The 18,519-nt window shown below is 37.7% G+C and overlaps 1 protein-coding gene across 1 annotated transcript in view; it reads left to right on the forward strand.

The window, feature by feature from the left end:
- The window catches only part of ZYG11A (zyg-11 family member A, cell cycle regulator), a 70,548-nt gene that overhangs the window by 21,718 nt on the left and 30,311 nt on the right, over positions 1 to 18,519 (forward strand). Inside the window, exon 3 of the mRNA XM_057747876.1 lies at positions 15,188 to 15,939. Within this exon, the coding sequence (XP_057603859.1) occupies positions 15,188 to 15,939 (752 nt within the window). The remainder of the gene's footprint in view (positions 1 to 15,187; positions 15,940 to 18,519) is intronic.

Here is an 18,519-nt window from a genome sequence, read left to right on the forward strand (position 1 = left end):
TGGGGAAGAAGAGAACCCAAGGGGAAGGGACTCTCCGAGATTGAAGGACTTGGGGAGGTGCCTAGCATTTCTCCCACCAACTGGGGCCCGGAGAGACTGCTAGGTACATAGACCTCGTCCTTTGATCCCAGGACCAGAGGCATACCTGGGCCTCTCTGCCTCATTGGGCCTAAGCCCCATTCCTCACCACCCCCAAGACCTTTTCTAAGCGTAGGCTGTGCCCACTGCCTAACCCCCCACCGGACCCCAACCCACCCTTGTGTAAGCCCCACCCCCACAGCCAAGTCCTTTTCTTGCTTTTTTTTTTCTTTTCCTTTCCTTTTTCTCTTTTTTCTTTTTCCCACCTCCTCACTTCAGCTATTGCAGTTGTTTTACCTTCCAGTTGTTGCTCCATCTAATTTTTAAAAAAATTTTCTAATGCATCTGTTAGTTTCCTATTCTTATCATATTTTTTATCTTGCTGTTGTTCTGCTGTTCTCCTATTTCTTCTTCTTTTTTTTTTTCATTTTCCTGCTCCACATGGCATGTGGGATCTTGATTCACAAGCCCAGGGTCAGGTCTGAGCTCCTGGGGTGGGAGCTCTGTGTCCAAAACATTGTACTAACAGGGAAATCCAGTCCCCGGGGAGTATTCATCAGCGTGAGGTCTCCCAGAGGTTCTCACCTCAACATGAAGACACAGCTATACTCAACAGCCTACAAACTCCACTGCTTGAAACCTCAGGCCAAACACTCAGTGGGACAGGAACACAATCCCACCCATCCAAGGAGGCGGGGGGGTGGGGGATGAGATGACAAAATAATATGTCACAGATGAAGGAATAAGGTAAAAATACACAAGACCAAATAAATGAAGAGGAAATAGGAAAATTGCCTGAAAAAGAATTCAGAGTAATGATAGTAAAGATGATCCAAAATCTTGACAGCAAAATAGAGAAAATACAAGAAACAGTTAATAAGGACTCAGAAGAAATAAAGAGCAAACAAACAGTAATGAACAACAAAATAACCGAAATTAAAAGTACTCTAGATGGTATAAACAGCAGAATAACTGAGGCAGAAGGACTAAGTGAGTTGGAAGATAGAATGGGGGATATAACTGCTACAGAGCAGGAAAGAGAAAAAAGAATAAAAAGAATGGAAGACAGTCTCAGAGACCTTGGTGACAACATTAAGTGCACCAACATTCAAATCATAGGCATCCTAGAAGAAGAAAAAAAGAAAGGGTCTGAGAAAATATTTGAAGAGGTTACAGTGGAAAACTTCAGCAACATGGGAAAGGAAATAATTAATCAAGTCAAGAAGCACAGAGAGTCCTATACAGAATAAACCCAAGGAGAAATACACTGAGGCACATATTAATCAAACTCATGAATTTAAAGACAAAGGAAAAATATTAAAAGCAGTAAGACAAAAGCAACAAATAACATATAAGGGAAAACCCATAAGGATAACAGCTGACCTTTCTGCAGAAACTCTGCAGGCAAGAAGGGAGTGGCAGGATATACTAAAAGTCCTGAAAGAGAAAAACCTACAGCCAAGAATACTCTACCCAGCAAGAATCTCCTTCAGATTTGATGGAGAAATCAAAAGCTTTCCAGACAAGCAAAAGTTAAGAGAATTCAGCACCACCAAACCAGCATTACAATTGCTCAAGGAACTTTTCTAAGCAGGAAACACAAGAAAAGGAAAAGACCTACAAAAACAAACCCAAAACAATTAAGAAAATGGTAATAGGAACATACATGTCAATAATCACCTTAAATGTAAATGGATTAAATGCTCCAACCAAATGACACAGACTGGCTGAATGGATACAAGAACAAGACCCTTCTATATGCTGCCTACAAGAAACCCACTTCAGACCAAGGGAAACATGTAGACTGAAAGTAAGGGGATGGAAAAAGATATTCTATGCAAATGGAAGTCAAAAGAAAGCTGGAGTAGCAATACTCATATCAGACACATTAGACTTTAAAGTAAAGACTATTACAAGAGACAAGGAGGGACATTACATAATGATCAAGGGATCAATCCAAGAAGAAGATATAACAATTGTAAATATCTATGCACCCAACACAGGAGCACCGCAATCCATAAGGCAAATGCTAACAGCCATAAAAGGGGAAATTGACAGTAACACAATAATAGTAGGAGACTTTAACACCCCATGTACATCAATGGACAGATCATCCAAACAGAAAATAAATAAGGACACACAAGCTTTAAATGACACATTAGACCATCTCGACTTAATTGATATTTATAGGACATTCCATCCAAAAACTACAGATTACAGTTTCTTCTCAAGTGCACAGGGAAAATTCTCCAGGATAGATCACATCTTGGGTCACAAACCAAGCCTCAGTAAATTCAAGAAAATTGAAATCACATCAAGCATCTTCTCTGACCACAGCGCCATGAGACTAGATACCAATTACCTGAAAAAAACTGTAAAAAATACAAACACATGGAGGCTAAACAATATGCTATTAAACAACCAAGAGGTCACTGAAGACATCAAAGAAGAAATAAAAAAATACCTAGAAACAAATGACAATGAAAACACAACAAACCAAAACCTATGGGATGCAGCAAAAGCAGTTCTACGAGGGAAGTTTATAGCAATACAGTCCTACCTCAAGATACAAGAAAAATATGGAATAAACAACCTAACCTTACACCTAAAACAATTAGAGAAAGAAGAAGAAGAAAAAACCCTGAAGTGAGTAGAAGGAAAGAAATAATGATCAGATCAGAAATAAATGAAAAAGAAATGAAGGAAACAATAGCAAAGATCAATAAAACTAAAGCTGGTTCAACAAAAGGACACAAATCCTAAAAGCTGGTTCTTTGAGAAGATAAGCAAAATTGATAAACCATTAGCCAGACTCATCAGGAATAAAAGGAAGAAGACACAAATCAACAGAATTAGAAATGAAAAAGGAGAAGTAACAACTGATACTGCAGAAATACAAAAGATTGTGTGAGACTACTACAAGCAGCTATATGCCAGTAAATTGGATAACCTGGAAGAAATAGATACATTCTTAGGAAAGTACAATCTTCCAAGATTGAACCAGGAAGAAATAAAAAATATGAACAGACCAGTCACAAGTACGGAAATTGAGACTGTGATTAAAAATCTCCCAACAAACGAAAGCCCAGGGCCAGGTGGATTTAGAGGCGAATTCTATCAAACATTTAGAGAAGAGCTAACACCTATCCTTCTCAAACTCTTCCAAAATATAGCAGAAGGAGGAACACTCCCAAACTCATTCTGCGAGGCCACCATCACCATGATAACCAAAACCAGGCAAAGATGTCACAAAAAAAGAAAATTACAGGCCAATATCACTGATGAATATAGATGCAAAAATCCTCAACAAAATACTAGCTAACAGAATCCAACAGCACATTAAAAAGATCTTACACCATGATCAAGTGGGGTTTATCCCTGGAATGCAAGGATTCAATATATACAAATCAATCAATGTGATACATCATATTAACAAATTGAAGGATAAAAACCATATGATAATAGATGTGGAAAAAACTTTTGACAAAATTCAACATCCATTTATGATAAAAACTCTCCATGGGCTTCCTAGGTGGCGCAGTGGTTGAGAATTCGCCTGCCAATGCAGGTGACACGGGTTTGATCCCTGCCCCAGGAAGATCCCACATGCCGTGGAGTGACTAAGCCCGTGCACCACAACTATTGAGCTTGCGCTTTAGAGCCTGTGAGCCACAACTATTGAGCCCATGTGCTGCAACTACTGAAGCCCACTCACCTAGAGCCCATGCTCTACAACAAGAGAAGCCACGGCAATGAGGAGCCCGCACACCACAATGAAGACTAGCCCCCACTCACCGCAACTAAAAAGAAAGCCCGTGCACAGCAACGAAGACCCAACACAGCCAATAAAATAAATAAATAAACAAATTTATAAAAAACAAACAAACAACTCTCCAGAAAATGGGCATAGAAGGAAATTACCTCAACATAATAAAAGCCATATATGACAAACCAAAAGCCAACATCATTCTAAATGGTGAAAAACTGAAAGCATTCCCTCTAAGAACAGGAACAAGACAAGGGTGGCCACTCTCACCATTATTATTCAACATAGTTTTGGAAGTTTTAGGCACAGCAGTCAGAGAAGAAAAAGAAAGAAAAGGAATCCAAATTGGAAAAGAAAAAGTAAAATTGTCACTCTTTGCAGATGACATGATATTATACATAGAAAACCCTAAAGACTCTACCAGAAAACTGCTAGCAATAATCAATTAATTTAGTAAAGTAGCAAAATACAAAATTAATGCACAGAAATCTCTTGCATTTCTATACACTAAGAATGAAAGAGCAGAAAGAGAAATTAAGGAAACTCTCCTATTTACCATTGCAACAAAAAGAATAAAATACCTAGGAATAAACCTGCCTAAGGTGGCAAAAGACCTGTATGCAGAAAACTATAAGACACTGATGAAAGAAATCAAAGATGAAACAAACAGATGGAGAGACATACTGTGTTCTTGGATTGGAAGCATCAATATTGTGAAAATGACTATCCTACCCAAAGCAATTTACGGGTTCAATGCAATCCCTATCAAATTACCAATGACATTTTTCACAGAACTAGAGCAAGAAATCTTATGATTTGTGTGGACATACAAAAGACCCCGAATAGCCAAAGCAATCTTGAGAAGGAAAGATGGAGTTGGTGGAATTAGGCTTCCTGACTTCAGACTATATGACAGGGCTACAGTGATCAAGACAGTATGGTACTGGCACAAAAATAGAAAGGAAGATCAATGGAACGGAATAGAGAACCCAGAGGTAAGCCCAAACACATATGGGCACCTTATCTTTGACAAAGGAGGCAAGAATATACAATGGAAAAAAGACAGCCTCTTCAATAAGTGGTGCTGGGAAAATTGGACAGCTACATGTCAAAGAATGAAATTAGAACACTTCCTAACACCATACACAAAAATAAATTCAACTTGAATTAAAGACCTACATGTAAGGCCAGACACTATAAAACTCCTAAAGGAAAACATAGGTAGAACACTATGACATACATCAAAGCAAGATCCTTTTTGACCCACCTCCGAGAATCATGGAAATAAAATCAAGAATAAACAAATGGGACCTCATGAAACTTCAGAGTTTTTGCACAGCAAAAGAAACCATAAACAAGACAAGAAGGCAACCCTCAGAATGGGAGCAAATACTTGCCAATGAAGCAATGGACAAAGGATTAATCTCCAAAATATATAAGCAGCTCATGCAGCTTAATATCAGAGGAACCAATAATCCAATCCACAAATGGGTGGAAGACCTAAATAGACATTTCTCCAAAGATATACAGATATCTAACAAACACATGAAAAGATGCTCAACATCACTAATCATTAGAGAAATGCAAGTCAAAGCCACAATGAGGTATCACCTCACACCGGTCAGAATGGCCATCATCAAAACATCTGGAAACAACAAATGTTGGAGAGGGTGTGGAGAGAAGGGAACTCTCCTGCACTGTTGGTGGGAATGTAAGTTGGTACAGCCACTATGGAAAACAGTTGGGAGATTCCTTAAAAAACTAAAAATGGAAAGACCATATGACCCAGTAATCCCACTCCTGGGCATATACCCAGAGAAAACCATAACCCAAAGAGAAACATGTACCATAATGTTCATTGCAGCACTATTTACAATAGCCAGGACATGGAAGCAACCTAAATGCCCATCAAAAGAAGAATGGATAAAGAAGATGTGGCACATATATACAATGGAATATTACTCAGCCATAAAAAGGAATGAAATTGAACTATATGGATGAGGTGGATAGACCTAGAGACTGTCATACGGAGTGAAGTAAGCCAGAAAGAGAAAAACAAATACCGTATGCTAACTCATATACATGGAATCTAAAAAGATGGTACTGATGAACCCAGTGACAGGGCAAGAATAAAGATGCAGATGTAGATAATGAACTTGATGACACAGGGTTGGGGGCAGGGGGAGTGAAGGGAAGCTGGGACAAAATGAGAGAGTAGCATAGACATAGATACACTAGCAAATGTAGAATAGAGAGCTAGTGGGAAGTTGCTGTATAACAAAGGGAGATCAACTTGTTGATGGGTGATGCCTTAGAGGGCCAGGATAGGGAGAGTGGGAGGGAGTCATGAGAGGGAGTTGTGGGAGGAAGGGGATATGGGGATATATATATAAATACAGCTGATTCACTTCGGTGTACCTCAGAAACTGGTACAAGAGTGTAAAGCAATTATATTCCAATAAAGAGCTTAAAAATAAAATAAAATAAAATAGATCTGTATTTTCTTCCAACAGTGTTTTCTAACTTATGGGTATAAGTTTACCCTTTTATTAAAGTTATTTCTAAATATTTTACTCTTGATGCAGTTACACAATTGTTTTCTTAATTTTGTTTTTGGATTGTTCATTTTTAGTGTATAGAAAAATAATTGATTTATTAAAATTATTTTCTAAATTTTTATTAGGCCACGGCACACCACATGTAGGATTGTAGTTCCCTATCCAGGGATTGAATCCATGCCCCCTGCGTTGAAAGTGCAGAGTCTTAACCTCTGCATCACCAGGGAAGTACCTACAATTGGTTTTTTATGTTGATCATATATCCTGGAAACTTCCTGAATTAATTTATGTCTTCTAGTAGTTGTTTAGAAGATTTCTTAGAATTTTATGTGTACAAGATCATGTCATCTGCAAATGGAAATTATTTTACTTCTTTCTTTCCAATTTGGATGCCTTTCATTTCATTTTCTTGTCCAACTTCCCTGGCTAGAGCCTCCAATACAGTGTTGAAGTGTTGAAGCATTCATCTTGTCCTTTTCTGATCTTAGGGGGAAAGCATCTAGTCTTTTACCATTAAGATGATGTTAGCTTTGGGGTTTTTTTTTTGTAATTTCCCTTAACAGGCTGAGGAGGTTCCCTTCTATTTTAGTTTGTTGAATGTATTCATCAGGAAGAGGGGGTTGACTTTTTCTGCATTTGTTGAAGTGTTCATCAGGGTTTTGTTTTTTATTCTTTTAGAGTGGTGTATTACATTAATTTGCTTTTGGATGTTAATCCATCCATGCTTTTCTTGGGTAAATCCCACTTGGTCACATTATGTAAATCTTTTTATATATTTTACTAGATTCAGTTTGCTGGTAATTTGATGAAGATTTTTACATACATAATTTTAAAGGATTTTGGTTTGTGATAGTCTGTTCTTGTGATGTCTTTATATGGATTTTTGGCATCAGGATACGACTGGCCTCAATGAGTTGAGAAGTTCTCTCTTTTTTTTTAGAGGAGTTTGTGAAGAGTTGGTATGTATTCTTTAAATGTTTGGTAGAATTCAACAGTAATGCCCTCTTAGCCTCTTTGTGTGGGTAGTTTTTAATTTATTTATTGGCTGTGTTGGTTCTTCGTTGCTGCGCGCGGGCTTTCTTTAGTTGCGGTGAGCGGGGGGCTACTCTTTGCTGTGATGCACAGGCTTCTTTTCTTGCAGAGCTCGGGCTCTAGGCACACGGGCTTTAGTAGTTGTGGCACGTGGGCTCAATAGTTGTGGCTCGCAGGCTCTAGGGCGCAGGCTCAATAGTTGTGGCACACGGACTTAGTTGCTCCGCAGCATGTGGAATCTTCCCAAACCAGGGCTCGAACCCATGTCCCCTGTGTTGGCAGGCAGATTCTTAACTACTGTGCCACCAGGGAAGTCAAGATTTGCTAGTATTTTGTTGAGGATTTTTACATTTGTGTTCATGAGAGATACTGAGCTACAGTTTTCTTTTGTAGTAGCTGTGTGGTTTTCATGTTAGGGTAATGTTGGCCTCACAGAATGAGTTAGGAGGTATTCCCTGTGCTTCTGTCCTCTGATAGAAATTGTAGGGCTTCCTAGGTGGCGCAGTGGTTGGGAATCCGCCTGCCAATGTAGAGGACATGAGTTCAATCCCTGCTCCAGGAAGATCCCACATGCCGCAGAGCAACTGAGCCCGTGTGCCCAAAAAAAAAAAAAAAAAAAGAAAGAAATTGTAGAAAATTGGTAACAATTTCTTGCTCAAAGTTTTGGTAGAAATCACCAGTGAACCCATGCAGATGCTTTTTGTTTTGGAAGATTATTATTGTTTCAAGTCTTAAAATAGATATAGACCCAATCACATTGTCTATTTCTTTTGTGTGAGTTTTGGTAGATTGTGCCTTTCAAGAATTTGGTCCATTTAATTTAGGTTATCAAACTTGTGGGCATAGAGCTGTTTGTAATATTCCTTTCTTATCCTTTTAATGCCCATGAGATCTGTAGTGATGTCCTCTCTCTCATTTCTGATATTAGTAATTTGTCTCTTTATTTTAGTCTGGCTAGAGGCTTACTGATTTTATTGGTCTTTTCAAAGAACCACCGTATGGTTTTGTTGATTTTTCTTTATTGATTTGAGGTAACATTAGTTTATAACATTATCAGTTTCACATGTACAGCATATATTTTTACTTCTGTATACCCTGCAGTGTACCCACCACCAAAAATTTAGTGTCCTTCTGTCACCATACAGTTAATTCCCTTTACCTGTTTTGTCCTCCTCCCCAACTTCCTCTTGTCTGATAAATACTACTCTGTTTTTTCTGTCTACGTTTCTTTTTGTTTGGTTTAGTTTTTCATATTTTGCTTGTTTGTTTATATTCCACATAAGAGTGAAATCATATGATATTTGTTTTTCTCTGACTTATCTCACTTAGCATAACACCCTCAAGGTACATCAGTGTTGTCAGAAGTGCTGAGATTTCTTTTTTTTTTTTTATGGCTAAGTAGTATTTTTTTTATGGCTAAATAGTTCCATTGTATATATTCCATATCTTTATCCATTCATCTGTTGATGGGCATTTAGGTTGTTTCCATATCTCGGTTATTGTAAACAATGCTCTGATGACCATAGGGGTGCATGTATCTCTTTGAATTAGTATTTTTGTATTCTTTGGATAAATACCTAGAAGTGGGATATCTAGATTATAGTTTTATTGGTAATTTTGTGGGAATGTCCATACTGTTTTCCATAGTGGCTGCACCAGTCTACATTCACACCAGCAGTGGTATGAGGGTTCCCACATCCTTTGTAGTACTTAACATTTCTTGCCATTTTGATAATAGGGTTTGTTTGTTTGGTTTTTTTTTTTTTTTTTTTTTTGGTCCATCATTCATCCTCCTTATTTATTTATTTTAAAATTTTTTAATTTTTATACAATTTTAAAGGTTATAGTCCATTTACAGTTATTACAAAATACTGACTATATTCACTGTGTTGTACAGTACATCCTTGTAGCCTTACACCCAGTAGTTTGTACTTCCCACTCCCCCATCCCTATTATTGCCCCCCCCACACACACTGGTAACCACTAGTTTGTTTTCTATATCTGTGAGTTGTCTTTTCTCTTGTATTCACTAGTTTATTATATTTTTTTAGATTCCACTATAAGTGTTATCATACAGTATTTGTCTTTCTCTGTCTTATTTCACTTAGCATCATGCCTTCTGAATCCATCCATGTTGCTGCGTATGGGCAAGTTTTGTTCTTTTTTATGGCCGGGTAGTATTCCATTTTATATAAATACAAATATATGAAATATATAAATACATAAATTATATATAAAATATAACATATAAATATATAAATATATATGTATACACTAGGGTGAGTCAAAAATTATCCACACTCCAGTTATATTAAAACTTTTGTAAATTCTACAGCTGGAGTGTGGATAATTTTTGACTCATCCTGGTGTGTATATATACATACCTTCTTTATATATTCACCTGTATGATGTTTCTATTTCCATTGTCTTTTGTTTTTTAAGGTGTACAATTTGATTTTTTTTCTTATTAGTCATCTCTTTTATACATACTAATGTATATGTGGCAATCTTAATCTCCCAATTCATCCTCCCCCCATCCACCATCCACTTTCCCCTCTAGGTGTCCATATGCCATTTTCTTAATTATTTTGGCTTTGTTTTTGTAGGTCTTTTTCTTCTCTTGTGTTTCCCGCCTAGAGAAGTTCCCTTAGCGTTTGTTCTAAGGCTGGTATCCATTCTTCTGTTGATGGGCACTTAGGTTGCTTTCATATCTTGGCAGTTGTAAATAATGCTGCTATGAACATTGGGATGTATGTATCTTTTCAGATTAGTGTTTTTGTGTTTTCTTTGGCTGTATACCCAGGAGTGGAATTACTGGTCATATGGTAGCTCATTTTTTAAAAAATTAATTAATTAATTTTAATTTATCGGCTGCATTTGGTCTTTGTTGCTGTGCATGGGCTTTCTGTAGTTGTGTAGAGTGGGGGCTTCTCTTCGTTGTGGTGTGCAGGCTTCTCATTGCGGTGGTTTCTCTTGTTGTGGAGCACTGGGTCTAGCTGCGGAGCATGGGCTCAGTAGTTGTAGCCTGCAGGCTCTAGAGCTCAGGCTCAGAAGTTGTGGCACACGGGCTTAGTTGCTCTGTGGCATGTGAGATCTCTCTGGAGTAGGGCTTGAACCCATGTCCCCTGCATTGGCGGGTGGATTCTTAACTACTGTGCTACCAGGGAAGCCCCATTTTTTTTTTTTTTTTTTTGAGAAACCTCCATACTGTTTTCCACAGTAGCTGCACCAATTTACATTCCCACCAACAGCATGTGAAGGTTCCCTTTTCTCCACATTCTCGCCAACATTGTTATATGTGTTTTTTGGATGGTAGCCATTCTGTCAGGTTTGAGGTGATATCTTATTGTGGTTTTGATTTGCATTTCCCTGGTGATTAGGGATGTTAAGCATCTTTTCATGTGCCTTTTGGGCATATGCATGTCTTTGGAGTAATATCTATTCAGGTCTTTGCCCGTTGTTAAATCAAATTTTTTTTTTCTTCCTTTTTTTTTGATATTGAGTTGTATGAGTTGTTTATATGTGCATTGAGGATATGTGCATTGAGGATAGATGTTTTATTGGTTGCAGATTGAATGGGAGAGACCATGGTAGTGTTTCACTCTGCCATGTTGCTGATGTTACTCCCTCTGCTCTAATTCTTATTTCTTTTCTTCTGTTTACTTTGAATTTAATTTGTTCTTCTTTTTCAAGGTGGGAACTTAGATTACTGATTTTAGATCTTTCTCTTCTAGTGTACGTATTCAGATCTGTAACTTTCTCTCTAAGTACTGCCTTTGCTGCATCCCATAGATTTTGATAAGTTGTATTTTCATTTTCATTTAGTTCAAAATATTTTTCAATTTCTCTTGAGATTTTTTTCTTTGACCCATGTTATTTAGAAGTGTGTTGTTTAATCTCCATGTATTTTGTTATTTTCCCGTTATTTTCTTTTTTTAAAGAAAGTGGTCATTTGTTTTGTAAAGTATCCTACAATCTGGACTTTACCAATCTGGACTGCTATGATTTGACATGTTTCTCTGATCCTTGTAATTCTTATAAATTGGAAATTAGAGGTAGAGGCTTGATCCGATTCAGGTTTTTTTTTTTTGCTTGTTTGTTTTTTTTTGTTTGTTTTTTATAAATTTATTTATTTATTGACTGTGTTGGGTCTTCGTTGCTGCACATGGGCTCTCTTCTAGTTGTGGAGAGCGGGGGCTGCTCTTCATTGTGGTGCCCAGGCTCCTCGTTGCAGTAGCTTCTCTTGTTGCAGAGCACAGGCTCTAGACGCATGGGCTTTAGTACTTGTGGCACATGGGCTCAATAGTTGTGGCTCACAGGCTCTAGAGCACGGGCTCAATAGTTGTGACACACGGGCTTAGTTGCTCTGCAGCATGTGGGATCTTCCTGGAGCAGGGATTGAACCCATGTCCCCTGCATTGGCAGGTGGATTCTTAACCACTGTGCTACCTAGGAAGTCCCCAGATTCAGGTTTGATGTTTGGTGGTGCCCTACTCTTGAGGGTGTTAAAGTCTGATTGCCTGGTTGGTTTTCGCTTTTGGTGGCCATAGATGATCATTACTTGCCTATATTTATTAAATCATCAGGTGTTCTTGTACGTTTGACTTAGTGTTTATCACTCTCAACTTTCCTGGTTTAGAGTACTTTGTTTTTCTGTTTTTTTGTTTTGTTTTGTTTTTTATCCTTGGTTACTATTCCACAGTTTCCTTTGTATGCTTCTGTTTCTCTATATATACGTTAAATGTTCCTCAAGTTTCCATAGTGGGTACCCTTCTCCCTTTGGACACTCTTTGGGTAATTTTCTTTGTTTTAGCTACCATTTATACTTGAATTTCCCAGTTTCCAGTGCAGGTCATTATTTTAAACTCCAGAACCACATATCCAGAATGCTTCCTAGATATCTTATAACTCTTATGTGGGCTGCCAAATATCATATTCTTTTGGTTTTCTTCTACCTCAATGGCTGCTGCTTATCTGTCTGCTCATCTAGCTTCCTTTGAATATTGGTTTTGGTGTCAGACTGTTTGGGTTTGCCACTATTTCCATGGGCCAGTAGCTTAAGTTCCTTGTGCCTCATCTCATCTGTAAAATGTGACACAATAATACCTACTTCATTGGATTTTATGAGGATTTAAGGAGTTAGTATATATAACATGTTCAGAACATTCAAAAACTGATAATTGTTATCATGGCTATTATTCTGTGTGATCTTAAATGTAGATTTTTTTGGTATTTGGTCCTTGTTCCTTTTCTTCTTACATTCCCTTGTCATCCATTCCCATGGTTTTAAATACTGTCTCAGTGCTGATTAATTCCAAATGTTTATGCTTCAGTCTTTTAGATTTAAAATGTATAGAATCGAGAAGACCTCGGCTGATCTTGTGGGAAGGCCTGAAGGTGGAATACTACTCAGATCTGTGTTGCATTAGGGTGTGAGGGCTGGATCTTTGTATCTCCCAATACAGTCTTTGGATGTGGGTTTCCATGGCAAAGTGGTATGACCATGGGTGAAGCAACTTTTTTTAGCTGATGCAATCCCCATAGATGGGGGCTGTCAGTTGGTGGCATTCCCAGCAGCTCAACTATTAAGTCCTTTATTTCTAAATGTAATCTGGTGTCACATCACAGCATCTGCTACACTGCCATTTCCTCCCACCTTAAAATCTACCTAGTTGTTTGGTGACTTAGGAGTCATTTTTCATTCCTCCTCCCTCTACCCTTGATTCTATTGACACATTTTCTGTCTTCAGAAAGCATATTTCAAACGTTCTTTTCCTCCTAGCGCCTGTCAGTGACACCTTTCTCTTCTCCCCTGGTCTCCCAAGTGGTTTCCTTACCTCCAATTTTGCCCCTCACCAAGCTCTGCCACACAGCAGAGAGCAGTCCTTTTATACCTTGATCAGATCTGCCACTCTTTAAAGGCTTCTCCTTGTACTTAGGATAAAATGCCAATTATTTACCCTGGCCTGCAAGGTCTGACTCTTGCCTTTGTCTCTAGTCTGTCAGATGCTGGTATCCCCTTCACCAACTGTGCTTCAGCCGCACTGGTTTTCTCTCATTTCACAGAAAAACTCAAGCTGTTTCCCATATCAGTTCTTTAGCTCCTCCTTCTATCTGGAATGACAGCTGCCTTTGCCTTTCACATCCTTTTGGTCTCAGCTTAAATGTCGCCTCCTCATACTGCACTGAGAGACAGAAGATTCTTGTCCTCCTCCTCCTTTTCCCCACCCCTATATATATTCTTGTTTGTTTCCTTTAGAACACTTACTACATTTTTAATGTTAGTAGTATTCTGATTGTTTTATATTCTTTTGTATCTGTGTTCTCCTTCTAGGATGTAAATAAACCCCATGATGGCAGGAGCCATGTCTGTCTCATTCACCATTCTTAGCATGTAGCATAGTACTTTGCATACCTTGAGCACTTGGTATTTATTGAAAAAATGTAGTAAGTTCCTTCTCAAAGCCTTGAGTATTGGGGTTTCCTTTTTCCTATCTTAGTAGCACAGCCCAACTTAAACTGGGAACTTGTGAATCAGCTTATACAACTTTTTCCTCAATTCTTTCCCCTAGTACATTCAGCTGTGTTCTGTTAGTATAAACTTTCACCTCTCATCATTAAAATCATTAATAATCTCTTGCCCCATGTTACTCTCATCAAACAACATCCTAATTCTTTTATATTATCACACAATTGGTCTTTCTAAAAATATAATTATGACCTTTCTTTTTTTTCTTTTTTCTTTTTTACTTAAAAATTTTGAGTTGTTTGTTATCGTTTATAGGGTAAATGAGTTTCCTAGCTTTGATTACAGTCCCCATCTGCCTTTTATCTTCCTCCCCACTCTCATTTCCAACTATGCCTCCTCTTGTACACTATAATCCAGTAGCACTGATCTACTTAGGGTCATTCTGAAAAATCTGTTGTTCTGTGCCTCCATGTCTTTGGCATGTTCTTCCACCCTTTGCCTTCCCCGTGGGAAACTGATATTCAGTCTTAAAAACCTTCCCCAGTGTTAATCTCATCTGTATTAATTCAATACCTGGTAATCACCATTGGATGTAATACATTATTATAATTATTTAGTTGCCTGACATGCTTCCTAGACTGAATTCTTTGTAGTCACAGGTGTCTAATTACCTTGTGTGCCTATTACTTAACAGGATCTCACATAGAAGATGCTTAGTAAATCGTTTCTAAATGAAATCAAATATAGTCCCACTCATTTGACAGATGGCGGGGGGCGGCGGGGGGGGGGGGGGGGGGGGGGAGCGGAGCGGAATGAGGCCTAGAGAGGTAAGTGACTTACCAAAGGCCATGCACTACTTTGATTAAAAGTAATCATTAGTGCTGTTTGTGTATTGTATACCCTATAGTTAGCTACCTCTTTTATTTTGTTCTTTTTTTCTGTGAGCAAGTTTACTGTGGTTAAAACTGTGGGCTCTGGAGTCAAACTGGTTTTAATATTTGGTTCTGCCACACATTTTGACCTTCAGCAAGTTACTTAACCTCTTTATAAACTTCTGTTTCCTCAGCTGTAAGATAGTAATAATCATAGTTTCTGTATAGTATTACTGTAAAGAGTAAATGAGGTAATCTTGGTAAAGGGTTTAGAACAGTGCTTGGCATAGTGTAAGCAGTAAATGTAGTCATTATTGTTGTTAGCACCTGTCAAAGTTTATTGGCTACAAAGCCTCCTGGAAAAGGCGTGAGATTTAGTTGTAATTACAAGCTGGTTCTGGTTCTCTTATAGGCAAGCTGACTGATAGAACAGCAAGCATTTTCCGAGGCAACCAAATGAAACTGAAGCTGGTCAATATTCAAAAAGCTAAAATATCTACAGCTGCATTCGTAAAAGCCTTCTGCCATCACAAACTCATTGAACTGGACGCTACTGCAGTACACACTGACCTCTCAATTCCAGGCATCCTAAGTGGACTCTGCAGCAATGGCTGGATCCAACAAAACCTCCGATGTCTCCTATTGGACTCAACGAGCATCTCTCGAGATTCAAGACTGTTGTTCTTTGGTCAACTCACTGGTCTTCGTATCTTAAGTGTTTTCAATGTTTGTTTTCATAGTGAAGACCTGGCTAATGTTTGTCAGTTACCCAAACTGGAAAGCTTGGATATCTCTAATACTCTGGTCACTAACATCTCTGCAATCCTTACCTGTAAGGATCGACTCAAATCTCTCACGATGCACTATCTAAAATGTCTGACCATGACCAGACCGCAGATTCTCGCAGTCATTAGAGAACTTAAATGTCTGGTTCACCTTGATATTTCTGATCATAGGCAACTCAAGTCAGATCTAGCTTTTCATTTGCTACAGCAGAAGGATATTCTGCCTAACGTTGTATCACTGGATGTTTCTGGGGGCAGTTGCATCACTGATGGAGCTGTAGAACTGTTTATACGGCAACGGCCTGCGATGCAATTTGTGGGACTATTGGCTACAGATGCCGGTTATTCTGACTTCTTTTCTACAAAGCAAGGCTTGAGGGTTTGTTCTTTTCTGAAATAAGTTTTGTTTCATTTGTTCAGAACATTGTTAAACTTTTGTTGTATATCAGAATCTGTACTAGGCATTAGGATTACAAAGATAGATAAAAAATTCTTAAGGAGCTTAAGTAAGAATTAGTGTAGCTACTGTGTGGTAGGTTGTGAAAATATAACCTCAAACAAGATACAGTCTTAGCCTCTATGTCTTCTAGTCTGGCTTGATGGTGGTAAGCAGAGCCATTTATACATTACCTCTTATGTGCCAGGTGTCATGCACATTGTTTCCTACTTCCTCCTATTTTACACGTGAGGAAATGGAATCTCATGGAGGTTAAGGTACTTGTCCACAGTCATAGAAGTATTAAATGATAGAGCTGGGACTTGTATCCAGGTCTTTGTGACTCTGAAACTAGTGTTTTCACCTCTAGTAACAGCTAAATATAATGAATAAGGCAGGTGATCAATATGCCTAATACCATTTTCAGTGAAGGTATGACAAAAAGCAATTTTTAAAAGAGCCTTAAGAAAAAAGTACTGAACATTGCTTGAATATGTTTATAGCTTCTCCTGGTGCTATTTTTAAAGCAGCATATATTTAAATATTTATGTCCTAGAATGTTTCTCTTTTAAAACAGTGGCTTTCTACCTCAGTTGTACATTCTGATCATTTTGGGAAGCTTTAAAATACACTCATGCTTGTGTCCCATTCCCCAGAGATTCTAATTTAATTGGTTTGGAGCTCAGGCTGGGCATCAAGATTTTGAAAGCTCCCACATAACTCTAATGTGCAGCCAAGGTTCAGAACCACCACTTTAAAAGAACCCTTTTTAAAAAATAATTATACTTTATGTAATTTTTCCTAGGGTGAGACAGTAAAGTGGTTTACAGTCATTAGTTGTTTTCACATTTTATTCTTTTGATTTGAAAACAGCAATTGTATTTTAAAGTCCTTTTAATTTTCTGGTTTGTTAATGAAGGTGGAAGCCATCAGTTACATCATTAGGCTACAAATAGATAATTTGAACTTTCAGTTTAAATTTGTATAGTCGAGAATTGTTTACCAAGAACGTACACCTAGGCCTGTTTCAGATTAATGACATTTAGTGTCACAATGATAAAAAGACCACAGTGATTAAAAAAGAATAGATTTTAACACATCAACTCCTGATATATACAGTAGTGTTGGACAAGTGCTGGGATATTTTGTAGAGGGATTATGCATGTAGTTAAGATATCAAAGTGAGTACACCAAAAGGAAATGAGAAGTTTCCTTTCAGTAAACTTTATCTGGTATACATGTAAATTTAGCTTATTTTGAAAATTTTAAATTATGCATTATAGACAGTGTTGGATATTGTGGGGATGGAGAGGAAAGACCACAGTCTTCCCAGTACTAAGAAACTCTTAATCCAGACTTATGTGAAGTGTAAGGTATGGTAAATTTAAAAGGTGTGTTTCAGAAAATCTTATGTTTAAGAGAAATATATATTGCTCAAATCAGATGCAAAATATACTAAGTATTTTTGTTGTTTGGGTTAACCAAAAGTTTGCTTAAATTAAAATGGATAAAATTAAGTGTTAGTGATAACCTTCTAACAGAACAAATATGTGTTATTTCTTGCACCCAACGTTAGAGTGGGCAACATGTACTTAATTCCTTTAAAATTAGGCACCTGCCATTAGTATTAAAAGCCATGTAACATTTTCATTTGCTGGGAAATCCTTGTTGATCCACTGGTGGGGTGTAGCAAGAATCCTTTATGAGGATTGTTTTGTAATGGCATCCATAGGAAGCTCTCCAGAGAGAGGGTGATGCAACAGCTATCTGGTCTACTGCTCAGTCTCACTGTGGCTTATCCTTTGTTTCTCTTTCAGCTCTTACATCTGGTTGATCACAAAACTTTTAAAAAATTTTAGAATATATCCAATGTTTAAACTCTTAATAATGTGTAGGTCCTTGGGCAGTTGATCTATGTATAGTGCTTGAAAAATTATTTTGAAATAATTTTTAACTTTGCAGATCACTAACTAAACATTTTTCCAAATTTGTTCTTTTGTATTTTATCTCTGTGTGTGTACACACACACACACACACACACACAATTTTTTTCTTGAGGATAGGTGCATACATCATACCCCTCTGCCTCTTAATATATTTTAGTCTAGTATTTCCTAGACCAAGGATAGTCTCTTGGACTCTTCCGAGAGCAAGGATAGTCTCAAGGATGATCACAGTGCAGCTATCAAATTTCAGGAAAGTTAACATTGATGCAATACTTTTATATGATCTACTGTATGTATTATCCCAGTAATGCCCTTTATAAAATGTTTTTCCTTTTAGTCCAGGATTATGCATTCAGTTGTCACATTTCTTTATAATTTAAACTAGAAGAGTTCTTTAGTCCTTCCTGTCATTTGTTACATTGATATTTTTGAAGAATACAGACCAGCATTGTTTTGTCGGCTATTTTGAAGAATGTTCCTCATTTTGGGTTAGTCCGATGCTTCCTCATAATTGTATTCAGGTTCTTCCATCTCTGCCCGGAATACCACATAAGGGACGTTGCATGCTTCTCAAGCG

This window comes from Hippopotamus amphibius, chromosome 1 (assembly GCF_030028045.1).
Source record: "Hippopotamus amphibius kiboko isolate mHipAmp2 chromosome 1, mHipAmp2.hap2, whole genome shotgun sequence".
NCBI classification, from domain to species: Eukaryota; Metazoa; Chordata; class Mammalia; order Artiodactyla; family Hippopotamidae; genus Hippopotamus; species Hippopotamus amphibius.